This window comes from Cervus canadensis, chromosome 23, assembly GCF_019320065.1.
Source record: "Cervus canadensis isolate Bull #8, Minnesota chromosome 23, ASM1932006v1, whole genome shotgun sequence".
Taxonomy (NCBI): domain Eukaryota; kingdom Metazoa; phylum Chordata; class Mammalia; order Artiodactyla; family Cervidae; genus Cervus; species Cervus canadensis.
In genome coordinates, this window is record NC_057408.1 from 4,844,191 (window position 1) to 4,859,860 (window position 15,670).

Sequence of the window (15,670 nt, forward strand, 5' to 3'; positions counted from 1 at the left end):
GGTAAGGTGGTTTGGTATTCTCATCTCTTGAAAAATTTTCCAGTTTATTGTGATCCATCCAATGGGTACTGGCAATTTAATCTCTGGTTCCTCTGCCTTTTCTAAATCCAGCTTGTACAATTGGATGTTCTCGGTTCATGTACTGCTGAAGCCTAGCTTGAAGGATTCTGAGCATTACCTTGCTAGCACATGAAATGAGCACAATTGTGCAGTAGTTTGGATTCTTTGGTATTGCCCTTCTTTGGGATTAGAATGAAAACTGACCTTTTCCAGTCCTGTGGGCACTGCTGAGTTCTCCAAATTTGCAGGCATATTGAATGCAGCACTCTAACAGCATCATCTTTTAGGATTTGAAGTAGTTCAGCTGGAATTCCATCACCTCCAGCAGCTTCTCAGACAGTTGCCCTGGGTTCCTGGCCCCTGATGTACATATATCTTCTCCCAAATACCAATCAAATACTAACCTAAATGCTGCTGCAAAAGAATTTTGCAGATGTAATTAATATCCAAAATTAGTTGACCTTAAATTAGGGAAATTACTTGGACCTGACATAATCACATGAGCCCTTTAAAAGCATTTTCTCTGGTGGTCCCAGTTTAGAAGTCAAAGATGTGCTCTGCCCTCCTTGGAAGAAAGTGAACATACATACTGTGAGCTGACTATAGGGGCCACACGCCCAGGAACTACAAATAGCCTCTAGGAGCTAAGAGTAGTTCCAGGCTGACTAGAGAAAAGTGGGAACCTCAGTGCTACAGACATAGGAAAATGAATTCTGCTGGGAACCAGTGAACTTGGAATCCCAGATGAGAACCGCAACATCCTGGTTTCAGCCTGGTGACACCCTAAGTGGACAATCCAGCCATGTCATACCCATATGGCTGACCTGCAGAAAATGTGAGATAATGAACTCATGTTATTTTAAGCCACTAAGTTTGTGATACTCTGTTATGCAACAACAGAAAATGAATACACCAAGGAAGTCTGAAACTTTACCCGCTGAATTACAAGTCAGGAGCAGGACCTCTAGGACTGCGGATGTGCTATGTATAGATCTTGGGGCATCACTTACAATTGTTTTCTGTGTGAACGGAACCCTCTGAAAATGGGCAGTGCACATAGCACAAGTGTACATAGCAGTCCTGCAGAAGACTTGCCCTGTTCCAACATCTGGGTTATTTTTTTTTAGGCCATTTAACCATTTTAGATGGAGAAAGCAATGGCAACCCACTCCAGTACCTTGCCTGGAAAATCCCATGGACGGAGGAGCCTAATGGGCTGCAGTCCATGGGGTCTCAAAGAGTCGGACATGACTGAGCGACTTCACTTTCACTTTTCACTTTCATGCATTGGAGAAGGAAATGGCAACCCACTCCAGTGTTCTTGCCTGGAGAATCCCAGGGATGGCGGAGTCTGGTGGGCTGTCGCCCAGAGTCAGACACAAGTGAAGTGACTTAGCAGCAGCAGCAGCAACCATTTTAGCAGAAATGAGAGGATGGGGTTAGGTGTATCTGAAGGTCCATACCAGCTCAACATTTGGAGTGTTTAAGTATATTTTGCAGCTACTCCAACATACACTGCCCTTCTCAGTCACACCTTCTCAATCTAACCTCTCCCTTCACTTAAATACATCTACCGGTAGTCTGTCTTTCTTAAGAACTGTTTGCCTTATTAACAAATATGACTTTGAGGACAGAACTAGCTGGTTATGTTGGGAGGAAACCACAAGAGAACTTCCCTTCCCCTTTTTTTCTTTTGATTATAAGTGAACCTGGGACATTTAGCTTTAGGTAGCTCAAGAGGCTTAGGCTCAGTGGGTAGTTCTTTTCAATCCCATCAATCTGTTGAACAGATCAACACATCAGAAGGGGTCATTTTGAGTAGTGCTGACTCACTTGTTTCCTTGGAATGAAGCTCAATAATGAAAAAGACATGACAAAACCCAAGTCTTTCAGGAGAGCCTTAAAGGACTGAGAAAATGTCCAAGAGACAGGAAATGCAGTTAACTAGCACAAAATCAGTTCTTGCAAACTCAGTTAAGATAAAGTCATGCTAAAGGTGGGTAAAATCAAACCTTGAAAACAAGTCAACGTTGATTATTCTACACTCTTCTCCACTTCTGCCCCATTATTCCCACTAAGGTCTGACAAGGTATCAGCCACTGTGACTGCTCTGCAGGGGGTCAATATGTCAAGACAATTTAAGGGTATGGCTTTGGAATCCTAGACTCTACACCTAACATACATATAATATAGACTGACATGTTAGGGCTGATATGGCGTGGAGCAAGATAATAGTTGTGTGGTATAGAACAGTGACTACCAAATCCAGTCCAAGGATAGACCATAAAAAGAAAAACATGGCCAAAATTGTGAATTTCTCATGAAAACACAAAGATATCCTTTATAAATGTATTCATGTTAATAGGCTATTGTTACTCTTTATTCCCATGTTCCTTTTCACTCTTTTGCTGTCAAAATGTCTTTTATGAAATAATGGTGATAATAAATTCACATCATTTTAATACATTCCCACTTGGCAAAATAAAAAGTTGGCACCTATGTTGCAGGAAGGAGGACCCCCTCCAGGGCCGAAACCAGGCTCTTGTCTAACACACGGAAATGAATTGTCCGAGGAGACACATGTGCTGAAAAAGCAAGAGATTTTATTGGGAAAGGGTGCCCCAGCAGAGAACAGTAGGGTCAGGGAACCAACAGCTGTCACATGGCTTGCAGTCTCGGTTTTAAGGTGATGGGATTAGTTTCCCATTGGTTGTCTTTAGCCAATCATTCTAACTCAAGAGTCCTTTCTGGTGGTGCATCCTTGTTCAGCCCAGATGAATGCCAGAGAGGATTCTGGGAGGTGGTCGGACATGTGGTATCTCATCTTGACCTTTCCCGAACTCCTCAGGTTGGTGGAGGCTTATTAGTTCCGTGTTCCTTACCAGGACCTGTCTAAAACAACTCATGCAAATGGTTACTATGGTGCCTGGCCAGGGCGGGCGGTTTCAGACAGTGTGCTTCCCCTAACAACTATGGATCATCCTCTTCAACTTTTTAAGAAATTCCTGGCAGCACTGGCTCTTTATTTCAGCACTCAGGCTCCAGCACTTGGGCTTAGTTGCTCTGTGGCAAGTGGAATCTTAGTTCTTGGACCAGGGATCAAACCTGTGTCCCCTGCACTGCAAGGCAGATTCTAAACCACTGGACCACCAGGGAAATCCACTCCTCAACTTTTTAAAAAATATATTTTTTAGTAGTATGTAAAAATACAAGATTGGGAACCACTAGTCTCTCTCTCTGATGTGAGACTGCTAGAAGTAGAAATGGCCTTAGAAAATCAGCAGTTCTAAGGAAGGTAGAGGTTTAAATGAACTGGAATGATCTAGGGGATCACTTTTCAAAATTATCTATGTTAACTTTATGAAATTCAGTACTGAATTAGAAAAATTGGTATGCTTCAGGAACACTGAAGGAGTAAACCAACAGAGGAAGATGCGGGATCCAGGGAACAAGACATGCAACACAGGAGTGGTGAAGAGAAGTCCTAAGGACTGCCCCTGCACCCTGCACCCAGGCAGCAACTAGTCAATGCAGGAAGTGTAGGGGGAGAAAAGGGAGCAACTGCAGGAAAGCAATGCTCTGTGAAGGGCAACTCCATCGCACTACACCCACAACCCAAGCAGGGAGCTGTAGTCACCTGCTCATCCCATCAGTGTCCCAGCAAGGAGACGACGGTAGCTGAGATAAAGCAGTGACCCAGAGCCACTACTAACAGATGCCATCACCCCTAGGCCCAAAGAGGCAAGGAGAGGGAGAGGTTAGTGGAAACTGGGAGTCGTGTGGAGTTGGTCACCACGAGGTTCAGTGACTTCTGGCTGAGGAACACATCTGGCCTGAAGACACCCTGAAGGGAAGGAGCCAAGGAAAAAAATACCCTGACCTCACACTTTCCTTTACTCTCTCCCATCTCCTGCTGCAGATACCACTGGCCAAACCAACAGATCCCAGAGGTCACAGGAAGCCCACTGAGGTAGTCCATACAGCTTTCTTAAGCGGGAGGGTAGGGTGAGGGAAGCAAAGATTTGGAGGGACAAATGGAAGACATCTAGAGCACACATGATGATAATATATACTGATCAATAGGTAAAATTTTGCAAATTTTGACTCAAAATTTACAAAAATAGTATTTGGAGGATGTATGGGAGAAGAGGGAATATAGTGTAAAATAGCTATATCTCAGTCATGGCAGAAGTCATTAACGTTTACAGCTGATAGCTCCAAAAATTGTATACATGTATCACTTAGAAATATGAAGATAAATCATGAGATAAAAGCAACAGCTAAATGAGTAAATCCTTTGGGGACTATGAGAAGAAGGATATTATAAACCTTGCAATATTATTTGGTTTTTAAAAAATGGTATGTTTAATAAAAACTACACTTAACAAAGTTGCTAGACGGCTATAGGAAAAGCTAATAGTGGTTACCATCTTTGGAGCCAGAATAAAGGAATGAGAGTAGAGAAAGAACATTTTTCATTTAACCTGTCCTAGCATTGTTCTACTATGAACATCTACTACTTTCACAATATAGTTTTTAATACCTTAAAAAGCAATCTAAATTAATCAACTGGATTTAGCAGCTAACAGGAATTTATCTAATCCCTCAGGTGCCCTGGGGTAGAAAAGCTGAAACAGACTCATTTCTATCAAAGGAAGTTCAAGGTGGATCAATGACTTAACCAGACAGAGTTTAACAGAGCCTCAGTTAAGATCCAGGACTTCACTGGGGACCCAAGGTGGGGCATTCCTTCTAACTTCTCCTTGCTTCAGAGAGAACAAACATTATATAAAGATATGTCTTGCCATCTTTGAATATTTGTATATCCCAATAGTAGAGGGAAGAAGCCCAGGGATCAAAGACCATGCGGACAGGCCCAGACCAGCAAGTAACTTACCAGTCACATCACTGTTGCTAAAACCCACTAACTTTAGGGTGTATTACTATGGAACAAAGTAACTGACACAATCTAAATTTTTTTTTAAAAGAATAAAGTATCACTGCCCCATAACTATTCTGATGCCATCACACTATTCCAATCCTGCTTTCTGATGCAGTTAAAAAATCTTGCTTTTAAATATTTAAAAGAAAAAAGAACAACAAGCTAAACTGAATATTTAATACATTTGTAGGAACAGAAGGAACAAAACAAGGATTAGAATTTTATATTACACATTAGACATTTATGTAAAAGATGTTCCATTTTCCAGAGAGGTTTCCCCTATTTCCCTATCTTTTCTATCTTCCTCAGAGCAATAAATAGTAATTACTATTCTCACAGATAAGCTACTCCTTTGAGTTGGACAGTAACTACATCTTTATTTCAAGTTTTTATCATCTCCAAAAACTACCTTTCATTTGACTGCACAGTCTCACTGCAATGTTTCACAGTAAAATTACGCTGCTCAAATTTGAAGAGCCCGAATAAAAGCTAGAGCCCCCAGGGACTTCTAGGTACTGATTTAGTAACAGTGTCTACTGGCACAAATCTTATATATTTATTCATATTTTTAAAACTGCAATAAAGGAAATGAAAGCTACTTTAATGAAAAAGGAACTCAGGAATGAGGTCGTTAAATATAACTAGCTACATTTTAAATACAAATACCAGGTATTCCCTGATTAGTGTCAGGTAAATATCTAAACTATTAATATCTAACCCAAATTCTGGTCTTGGAAAAAGATCAGAGACAATTACAAAGAAGGTGCTTCATAGTATCAGGTCCATTTTTAAAACAATGAGATCCTTCGGGACAATCAGTTTAGTCTTTCTTTTTATCACAGATTTCTGTTGGTCCTCTTGTTGGTAATCCATTTATGTCTGCACCCTAAAATGAAAAAATATTAGATATCATTACAAAAAAAGACATTATAAGAGATATTCTCTTTAAAAACACAAACTTCAGAATGAAAAACTACTGGAAACGTGCAGGATGGCTAAATTCGTGCAGGTGATTGAATTTAATAATCACCAACACTAAAGAAAACACAGTTGTCTAAATATTCATTTAAAAAATAACTGCATTACAAGAAGAAAACCTCTATGAATCTACTCATTACATCTCTTATCAAAGTTATCAATCAGAGAAACTGGCTTATTCAGAATCATCTTTTGTCCTCTATTAGCTATTTACCATTACTCTTACCAGACAGGAAATACTGTTACTATCTTGCAAGTAGCCAATGCATAAATCAGAGGACTTACTTAAAACCTTAATTTAAACCAAGTGTTAATTATAAATAGAAAATTCCAAACCCCTATTTTAAAAAAGAGAGAAATTTAGACTTTAGTAGTTTTTTTCTTTTGAACTTTTTCTTTTGTATTGGAGTACAGCTGATTAACAATGTTGTGATAGTTTCAGGTGAACAATGAAGGGACTCAGCCATACACATACATGCATCCATTCTCCCCCAAAACCCCTCAAATCCAGGCTGCCACATAACACTGAGCAGAATTCCATGTGCTATACAGTAGGTCCTAGTTGGTAATCCATTTTAAAAATAGCAGTGTGTATATGACCATTCCAAACTCTCTATCTCTTCTCTCTGGCAACCATGTTTTGTAAGTCTGTCTCTGTTTTGTAAGTAAGTTCATTTGTATAATTTATATAAGGGATATCATATGGTATTTCTCCTTCTCTGGAAATTTAAACATATTAATGAAGCTTCTGGTTCAAAGAACTTAACTTTCCAAAAGTCACTATGGTTCAAAGAACTTGATTTTCCAAAAGTCACTATTTTACCCTGACTATACCGCTCCCACCCATTCAAGGCATTTTAATGTTCTTACCTTATAGTCTACTTTGCCTTTGTTTTTATCGTTGGTTTCTCGTATAGCTTTCTGAGGCCACATACGGCTAACAAAGGGGGAGATCAGAGGGTATATATATGGCTCCAAGAACTTTTTGTAGACCCAGAGCAGAACTGGAATGACGATGCAGGGAATGCACACCATTGTCCCAGATGTGAGTTCCTGAACTATTGACAAACAGCGGAAAAAACAAATTAGGTCATCATAGACTAATGACTGAAGGAATATACCTAGATTAAAATATATGAAAAGACTATTTCTACACTGAAGGAAAAACTTAAACCACACTACAGGTACTATTGTAAAGCAAGAGTCTATTCATTAAAATGCTGCTATCTACAAGGGAAAGGAGCAACAGGTGGTAGACTTGAAAATAAGAGTGAGGATAAGCCTGCCTCCAAAACTTTCCAATCACTGTTTCACAACCATAAATTTGGTGATAAAAGGAAAGACAGGGCTTCCCAGGTGGCTCAGTGGTAAGGAATCCGCCTGTCAATGCAAGAGACAATGGGTTCAGTCCCTGGGTGGGGAAGATCCCCTGGAGGAGATGGCAACTCACTCTAGTATCCTCGCCTGGGAGATCCCATGGACAGAGGAGCCTGGAGGGCTACAGTCATAGGGTCATCCAACACTTCTTAGCACTGAGGATGAGGCAATTAAGCCCTTTACCCACATCAACTCAATTAATCTTCAAAACACCTAGTCAGGTTGGGTACTTGGTGTTTCCATTTACATATAAAGAAAAGGAGTCACCAAAACATTAAGGAATTCGGAGTAATTACTGGTGAATGAGTAAGCATTGTTAAACTAGGCAATTTAAAATGATTCACAACACAAGCGAGGGATGACATAGATAATCCAATCTGAAATAAAAATGTACATGTACATCAGGGAATGACCACTATTTTACAAAGGATTCATAACTGGATTCTTTAAAACAGTCCTCTAGTCTCAGGAGGCACGGGTGGTGGTAAAGAGACCGCCCGCAAAGGCGGAGATGGAAGAGACGCAGGCTGGACGTAGGCAGACCCCCTGGGGGAGGGCACAGCAACCCACTTCAGTATTTCTGCCTGGAGAATCCCATGGACAGTGGAGCCTGGCAGGCTATGGTCCACAGGGTCACAAAGTCAGACACAACTGAAGCCAAGTGAGCGCACACACGTGCTAGGCAAATTAAAATAATTTAGGAATTTGCCAAAAATATTTTGCTCCAAAATTTTAAGAACATATCCTCTGATCAAAATAAACCAAAGAAGCAAGAGTCTTTTTCAGCATTTTACAAGGAATATTTTGGGCTAATAGACTTTTAGAATCTCATCTGAAGAGCTTCAGATTGGTTTAGGTCTTACAAGTACCACAGCATAATAATCAAGCAGGAACCAGGGCAGCTGCCTGGATTTGAGACCTGCTTTCATTCTTTTCTAGACAGTGTTCCTGAGCACTTGACCAGACAGTGCCTTAATTCTTCCATGTGTGAAAAGAAGATATATATTAGTACCTATATCAAAGGGATGTAGTGTGGACTAGATAATAGGAATACAAACCTCAGAACAGTGTCCGCATATGGTAAGCACTATTTAAGTGTTGTTACTAAAAGAAAAAAAACCCAAAACAGATTCAAAAATTGTAACCTGTCCAAAGCCCACACTTTAGGTAACTAGAGCTGGCTAAAACCAGAACTCCTAATTCTAGTTTCCTAGCTAAACGCTCTTGCATTTCCCCTTCCCAAAACACACAATCATCATGTTATTCCCCTTTCTAACAAACTTTAAAAAACGAAACCCTTCAAAACAACTGGCAATGCTACCGAGCACTAGGATAATACGATGACTTGCAACCGTTCCATCATAAAGATTCACGTTTCTAACCTACTTGAAATTGCTTTAAATAAATTCTCAAGAACAATTACTACTAGTTACTTCTGTCATAATTATGGCTTAGAAAGGCCTAGAAACTGTGGCTTAGAAAGGTCTAGAGGTGGCTATGATAAGTTGATAAAAAATAATTTCATTTACTGTCTCCAAGCCAATTATCGAATATTACAACACAGTGAGATAAATGGATCGAAACTGTTGGAGGAGAGGAATTTCTTTCATTCGACTCAGTCCAATACAATGGACAGGAAATAGCTGACGCTCTATGAGAACAGGCAGCAGCTGAGGAGGGGGAACGTCAGCTCCTGGAAGGATCAGTCCTCCAGAAATCGGTCTGGAGACAAAAGAGAGCGGGACAGGCCGAGTCAAAGGTAAGGACTGAGAGACAGGAGAGAGGAAGAGCGAAAGGGGGTGACGATAATAAAAAGTGATACCGACAGTTCAGGCCAGAGAGCGGATCCGGAGTAAGAGGAGGCAGGAGCGGGTGGACGCGGGCGCAGGGCAGGCAAAGGGCGAGGTGGGCGGGAGGCAGACGCGCGGGGCTGGGGGCTGGTGTACCGTGAGGGCAGGAGAACCGCGCTGCGCACCGAGGCCGCCGCCCACGCCGCCCCGATCCCCCCAGGCCACTACCCGGCCCGGCTCACCGGCGACGATCAAGTCTCAGGAACAGTATCCACGCTTCCGGAAGGAGGGTCGCGGGGACGCGCCGAGCCGAGCCAATGGTACCGCAGGAGGGGCCGACAAAGGCGCGCCTGCGTCAGCCTGACGACGCGCTGGACGTAACGGGTCGCCCGCTGGGGGCGTGGACGACTTCCGGCGCGGCTGCAGCCCTCATTCGAGCCTGTAGGCGAGGTGGAAGAACTCGCTTTCCCAGGTGCTCCGTCGCCGAGCGACACCCACGACGCTGGGCCCGGAGGATGGCGCCTTTGCGAGCGGCTCACCACCTGTATGGAAGCTTGCTTCACAGTGACGGCTAGGATGTTTTCGAATGCAGCTGTGGCTGAGCTCCTCATCCTGTTTAGTCGCTAGGTCTCCGACTTTTTGCGACCCAATGGACTGTAGCCGGCCAGTATCCTGTCCGTAGGATTTCCCGGCCAAGAATTCCGGAGTGGGTTGCCACTTCCTTCCCCATTTTAAGACCCACTACAAGTGTCTTAAATTACAGAGCACGGAAAATTAACATTCAAGTCGCTTTCGAGAGGGATTTATCTTACAAATAATGGCCGTACCACTTCACTCCCACTGGGACAGCTGCTATCAGCTAGTCTTTGATTGCTCCTGGGCTTCCCTGGTAGCTCAGCTGGTAAAGAATCTGCCCGCATTGCGGGAAACCTGGGTTTGATCCCTGGATTGGGAAGATCCCCCGGAGAAGGGAATGCGTACCCACTCGTGTTCTGGCCTGGAGAATTCCATGGACTGTAGTCTGTGGGGTCGCAGAGTCGGACACGACTGAGCAACTTTCACTGATCCTACATTGTGGTAGCTCAAACAGTAAAGAACCTGCCTTCAACGCAGGAGACCAGGCTTCGATCCCTGGGTTGGAAAGTACCTCTGGAGAAGGGAATGGCAGTCCACTCCAGTATTCTTGCCTGGAGAATTCCATGGACAAAGAAGCCTGACAAGCTACAGTCCCGTGGGGTCAGAGTCGGACACGACTGGGCAGCTAACACACATATTGCAGGTGGCACAGTAAATGCTACTGCTTTAGGAGTCCTGCAGGTCCTCCGATGTTCACTAAATTCAATGCCGGGGTCGGAAGATCCCCTGGAGGAAACCCATTCCAGTATTCTTGCTGGGATAATCCAATGGACAGAGGAGCCTGGCAGGCTAGTCCCTGGGGTTGTATAGAGGACACCAATGAAGCTAACACCTCACGCCAGAAAAAAACCCCTGAAAAAAAAACATGCTAAGTCAAAGCATTGTGATTTAGATGAAAAGTCCAGAACAGGCAAATCAACATAAGTATAAGCTCAGGGCCAGATTGGGTTAGGAGGTGACAGTCAACCACTGCTAAGGTTTCTCTTTGGGATATTGAAAAGCCTCTAAAACCCCAGTTATGGATGCATAACTGAATACAGTAAATGCTACTTCGGTAGCAGACTTAGGGTGCTTTAAGTTAAAAAAAGTAGGTGGAAAAGAGTCAGAAATTTTCCCATGTTCTCAATTCCATTTTATATGAAGTACCAAAAGATGCAAAACAGCCTGTTAAAACTCATTTGATCTATTTTGTGGTTAACACTTGAAATACATTTACTAATTAAGACAACCAACACTTTTACTTTTATTTGCATTTATTTTCTGCGGCATTTATTCCCGGGCCATAAGTTTTTGTTTCTTCAGTTTCTTCTGGGATATCTGGGGCAAAGAAAAAATAAAAGCACTATTAGAAGAATGATTCCAGGAGAAACACACATCTTAAAGAGGAAGTTGTATCTCAATGAAGGTAATCGGAAATTTCATCATAAAGGGAATGAGTCCTTTGGCACAGAGAAGTGGCATGGAGAGAAAGGCAGCCAGGAGGAAATTAGAGCAGTAAGAAGAGAACGAAGACTACAGGCTGGGAGACAAGCTGGAAAGAACCAAGTGGCAAAAAAGGATGGAGGATAATATGAGAAAATCAACAGAAGACAGATCCATTAGGATTTGAGTCATCCCCAGGTTCCGGGCTAAAGAACTAAATATAATCATTTATATTTCTTGGAGATAGGGGCTGCAGGGAGGAGGTGCCCTGTTCCAGATAAATTACATCTGAAGAGGTCATGGCCATCTGGGTGTGGACATCAGCATATAATCACAGTTTTAACACACTGAACAATACAAAATTCCCACTCGCTGTTAAAAAACTAATGAGGATAAGAAAGCTGTGGTACCTATACACAATGGAATATTACTCAGCTATTATATTCGAGACAGTAAAAGAGCCACAGATTTAAAGAACAGACTTTTGGAGTCTGGGAGAAGGCGAGGGAGGGATGATTTGAGAGAATAGCACTGAAACACATATATTATCATACGTGAAATACATCGCCAGTGCAGGTTCGATGCATGAGACAGGGTGCTCAGGGCTGGTGCACTGGGATGACCTCGAGGGATGGGATGGGGAGGGAGGGTCAGGATGGGGAACACAAGTACACCCATGGCTGATTCATGTGAATGTATGGCAAAAACCCACAACAATGTAAAGTAATTAGCCTCCAATTAAAATAAAAATCTTCCAAGATTAAAAAAAAACTAATGAGACTTATGAAAGCCAAAATAAAATGATTGTAAGAGGTTGGTGGTTGCTCAGAATAGCTTTTCATGGTTATTCCAAAGGTGTCCTAAGTTAGTCATCACAGCAACCACAATCTAATACACCAAGTGAAACAGAGCAGAGACCAAGTAATTTACCTTTTTCTTCTGTGCAACCTCCTCTTCTGGTTTAGGAACAATCTGTTCTTTTTCAGTAAGGATCATCTCAATGTGGCAGGGAGAGCTCATGTAGGGGTTGATCCGACCGTGAGCTCTGTAAGTCCTGCGCCTCATCTTGGGGGCTTTGTTCACTTGGATGTGCTCAATGACCAGAGAATCTACATCTAAGCCCTGGGAAAAGGAAGCAAAATCATGTAACATTTTAAAAAAATTTTAAATCAGGTAACACCTTTATCATAACACCACAAACTGTATCACTCAAGTCCTTATGACTTTAAATAGCATTTTTTTTTTAAAATTTCATTCTAAGTTCCCTCCCTTAAATCTAAGTAATTACCAAAATTCAGTGCTGGTAATTGCCCCTATTTTATAAGTGGTATTCATTAGGGAGCAGAGTTACAAGAATCTCAAAGGATCTATGTCTAAGCTTGATTTTGACAGCAAGGCTTAGCAGCTAGAAGGGCTACAGCTAAACAGACCTACATTAATTCCAGTTCTAACCCAGTTTTCCAAATGCAAAAATGTAAAGGATAACTGATCAAATGGATAAATTTGTTTAGTTGGCACAGGATTTGTTCAGTTACACACTGCTGTTTTGACCTCTGAAATTTAACATCTCTCCATTATGAATGTAGACAACAAACCACAGGCCAATCATATGATTCCTTTCTAACTGTATTTATTTGTATTTAAATATACCCTGTGAAGGGGTTCACAAACCTCAATATAAAAAAGGATCCCCTGGTGGCTCAAATGGTAAAGAATCTGCCTGCAATGCAGGAAACCTGGTTCAATCCCACTCCAGTATTCTTGCATGGAGAATTCCATGGACAGATGATCCTAGCAGGCTACAGTCCACGGGGCTGCAGAGTTGGACACTACTGAGCACTAACATTTACAGCACAAGATTACAAACCCTTGGTAAAATACTCAAGAAAAAAAAAAGCATTTCTCTTGCATGTATTGGCATTATGTCTGTGTGGGGGGGTGGGGGGTGGGGGTAATTCTAGTCTTAGGCTTGAAATCAATGCAGACCATGCTCCTGAAACACTTTATAAACAAAAATTTTTTCCTATTAGAAATTGAAAGTAGAGATTTAAAAGAACCTCTTTGGAAATAGATCCAGACAACAACTGTAACTGAGTTAACAATCCAAGTTGCATGTATAAAGATGCTTATAGTGTGGGTACCTTAAGTTCAGCATTACTCTCTGCATTTTTGAGCATGTGTAGTAAAAATTCAGCACTCTTTTTGGGCCACCGACCCTGTGTCCAGCCCCACTGTTTGGCCTAAAAAACAAAACCAGAGTTTATTAGTAATTTGCCTCAATTTAAATCAATGTTACAAGATGAAATTTATTTCAGCCTACATCAAGGTTGTTCAGAACATTGTTTTTTTTTTTTTCATGGTTAATCCAAAGGTGTCCCAAAGATTGTTATCACAGCAACCATAAGGAGCCTCAGTAAAGGAAGACATTGGCCATTTTTACTTCATCTACTCCTTCCCTAACAAATTGTCTTTTAAATGACAACTATGAATTCTTACCTGTGCACACCTACCAACTCCACCATTGTAACGACGGAATGGCACACATTGCTTCTTTAAAGTGACATCCTTCAGATACTTGGTGGCTTTTCGGATATGCATACCCTTTATGGCCTGGGCAGTCTCACGAGTGTTCTAAACATAATAACGTAAGCTGTCAGATTTAAACAAATTCCAGTATTTTCAACGTGTCAACCTTTATCAAGAGCCAAATCCCTTCCATTCTTGAAACATAATACAAAATCTGTTATGAACCAGGGAGACTTGGTTTGAAGGTGGAGAAATGTGAATCCTAAACATGTTTATTCACTGTTAACATTTCTCCATTATCTTGTAAACTACAATTACGTTTCCCATAACTTGATCTGTGCACTAGGTTCTCAAGCAGTTCTCCGGTAATTTTACCCAATTCCACAAATCCTAAATCAAAGTGTTCATTAAAAGGTGGCTGCTCAGAAATGATTTATTTTCATGGTGAATCCAAAGGTGTCCTAAGAAACACATCATCGCAGCTACCTTTTTAGAATGGTTAAAAAATACTCAAGGAACAACTCTTTCAGAACATAATTACGATTCACCTACCTTAAAGTGAACACGAAGATTTGAACCTCTTGATTTGCATGCTAAAAAATACCGGAAAAAAAATTTATTTTTGGTTAATCTTGGTATCTGGGTGCCTCATACTCCAAAATAAATGTTGCTTGCTCACTTACATTTTGTGGGGTTTTCTGGGTCGAGTGAATAGCGCACCATTTTTAAGGGTCAGCTGGAAGCAAGAATAACTGTCAACATATATTTACAGCAACTCACAGTTTAATATTTATGTACTATAAACTCTGTCCACAGCTGCTCAGAGAGTAGTTGTTTTCATGATTAATCCAAAGGTGTCCTAAGAAATGCCATCATCGCAGCCATCCTCTCAATCCAGTTTCATCTACAATTACCAGTTGCCTACAGCAGCGTTGACCCTACTAAGACTAGTGACACGGATGCCCTTCCCTTAACCCTCTGGAAGAAAACACAGCCTGTTTCCAACCAAATCTGGACCCAAGTATCCGTGCTGAGGAGCCCAGAGCCCTGCTCAGCATCAGATCCTTCAGGTCAAAGTTAACTCGACCCAACGACATACTCCCTCTACAGAAACCTCCTTTACTCACAGATTCACAAGAAAGCCAAGCTTTCCACACACTTTAGGGTATTACCCACGTTAAGCGCAGCTCAACTCACGTTCAGCCACCGAGTAAACCTCGACCCGACTTGACCTCACTCCCCTCCCCCAAAACTTTCTTTCCATTCGGCCCCAAATGCGCTGCGTTCGCGGCCCCCACTCACCGCGAGACACTGGCCCTCAGGAGTCGGCACCGACCACAGCCGGCTTCTAACCTCGTCACCCCCATTCTCGCCCATTGAGCCCCGTTGCGGCCTGTAGAGGCCCGGCAGCAGAGGGGCGCCGAGCCGGGGCCTCCGACACATCCCCGCGCACAGGACTGCTCCACCAGGGAGGAATCAGTAGCCGCTAGAGTCCTCCTCCTGAGGGTCTCGAAATCGGCGCCGAGAAAGCCAGGATGGCACGGATTACCAGAGGATTCATCACTAGACAAAGATGCCGAAGACACACACTCACCTCAGGCCGCTTACCGGAAAAGGAAGAGCGGTGGCTCATGGGAGAATTCATGGAGCTCGACATCTCGCGAGAGTCCCAGCCTAAAGAAACGAGATTTGAAGAGGTGGGGGGAAGGCGGAGGAGAAAGGGAATGTGGAATATGTTTGAGAAGATATGAAAACGAATTAGAGGCTTAGGGACCGTGTCAAAATTATCCTTTTTTGTATACAGAAATAAAGTTATGTATTTTAAATATCTGTCAATTAAAAACAGGTTTGTACAGAAATAGATTCACAGACTTAGAGGACGAACTTATAGTTACCAGGGGGGACGTGTAGCTGGGGAGGGATAGTTAGGGAGCTTGGG

The 15,670-nt window shown here is 42.3% G+C and overlaps 2 protein-coding genes and 4 non-coding genes across 12 annotated transcripts; all 6 read right to left on the reverse strand.

Annotated features, from left to right (window-relative positions):
• Positions 1-5,165: 5,165 nt before the first annotated feature.
• C23H18orf32 (chromosome 23 C18orf32 homolog) lies at positions 5,166-10,115 on the reverse strand. 6 transcript variants are annotated; one of them, XM_043444075.1, is made up of 4 exons: positions 9,390-9,492; positions 8,416-8,461; positions 6,851-7,038; positions 5,166-5,888 (listed from the first exon to the last, which is right to left on the reverse strand). In XM_043444075.1, the coding sequence occupies exons 3-4, from the start codon at positions 7,013-7,015 to the stop codon at positions 5,823-5,825; spliced, it is 231 nt and encodes a 76-aa protein (XP_043300010.1). In that variant the 5' UTR covers positions 7,016-7,038; positions 8,416-8,461; positions 9,390-9,492; the 3' UTR covers positions 5,166-5,822. The 6 variants fall into 6 exon arrangements, 5 of the variants coding, with proteins under 5 accessions (XP_043300010.1, XP_043300011.1, XP_043300008.1 ...); XM_043444076.1 differs by lacking the exon at positions 9,390-9,492 and adding an exon at positions 9,304-9,384; XM_043444073.1 differs by lacking the exon at positions 8,416-8,461 and having other exon boundaries at positions 9,390-9,566.
• An 835-nt stretch (positions 10,116-10,950) lies between these two features.
• Positions 10,951-15,376, reverse strand: LOC122425588 (60S ribosomal protein L17-like). 2 transcript variants are annotated; one of them, XM_043444077.1, is made up of 5 exons: positions 15,326-15,376; positions 14,415-14,467; positions 14,284-14,324; positions 13,702-13,836; positions 10,951-13,445 (listed from the first exon to the last, which is right to left on the reverse strand). In XM_043444077.1, exons 2-5 carry the CDS (start codon positions 14,452-14,454, stop codon positions 13,332-13,334), a joined length of 330 nt encoding a protein of 109 aa, XP_043300012.1. In that variant the 5' UTR covers positions 14,455-14,467; positions 15,326-15,376; the 3' UTR covers positions 10,951-13,331. The 2 variants fall into 2 exon arrangements, with proteins under 2 accessions (XP_043300012.1, XP_043300013.1); XM_043444078.1 differs by lacking the exon at positions 15,326-15,376 and adding an exon at positions 15,034-15,313.
• Positions 12,026-12,086, reverse strand: LOC122425905. Its single transcript, XR_006265057.1, has one exon. It is a non-coding gene; the product is annotated as a small nucleolar RNA SNORD58 (small nucleolar RNA).
• LOC122425906 lies at positions 13,532-13,603 on the reverse strand. Its single transcript, XR_006265058.1, has one exon. It is a non-coding gene; the product is annotated as a small nucleolar RNA SNORD58 (small nucleolar RNA).
• On the reverse strand, positions 14,149-14,213 carry LOC122425903. The gene has a single exon (XR_006265055.1). It is a non-coding gene; the product is annotated as a small nucleolar RNA SNORD58 (small nucleolar RNA).
• LOC122425904 lies at positions 14,547-14,612 on the reverse strand. Its single transcript, XR_006265056.1, has one exon. It is a non-coding gene; the product is annotated as a small nucleolar RNA SNORD58 (small nucleolar RNA).
• Positions 15,377-15,670: the final 294 nt, after the last annotated feature.

Coding starts and splice junctions, on each gene's coding strand:
- C23H18orf32 (XM_043444072.1), bottom strand. CDS start 9,758: ATGAGGAGCTCAGCCACAGCTGCATTCGAAAACATCCTAGCCGTCACT.
- LOC122425588 (XM_043444077.1), bottom strand. CDS start 14,454: ATGGTGCGCTATTCACTCGACCCAGAAAACCCCACAAAAT. Junction 14,325..14,414: donor CCCAGAAAACCCCACAAAAT/GTAAGTGAGCAA, acceptor GGTATTTTTTAG/CATGCAAATCAAGAGGTTCA. Junction 13,446..13,701: donor GAGTTGGTAGGTGTGCACAG/GTAAGAATTCAT, acceptor TTTGTTTTTTAG/GCCAAACAGTGGGGCTGGAC.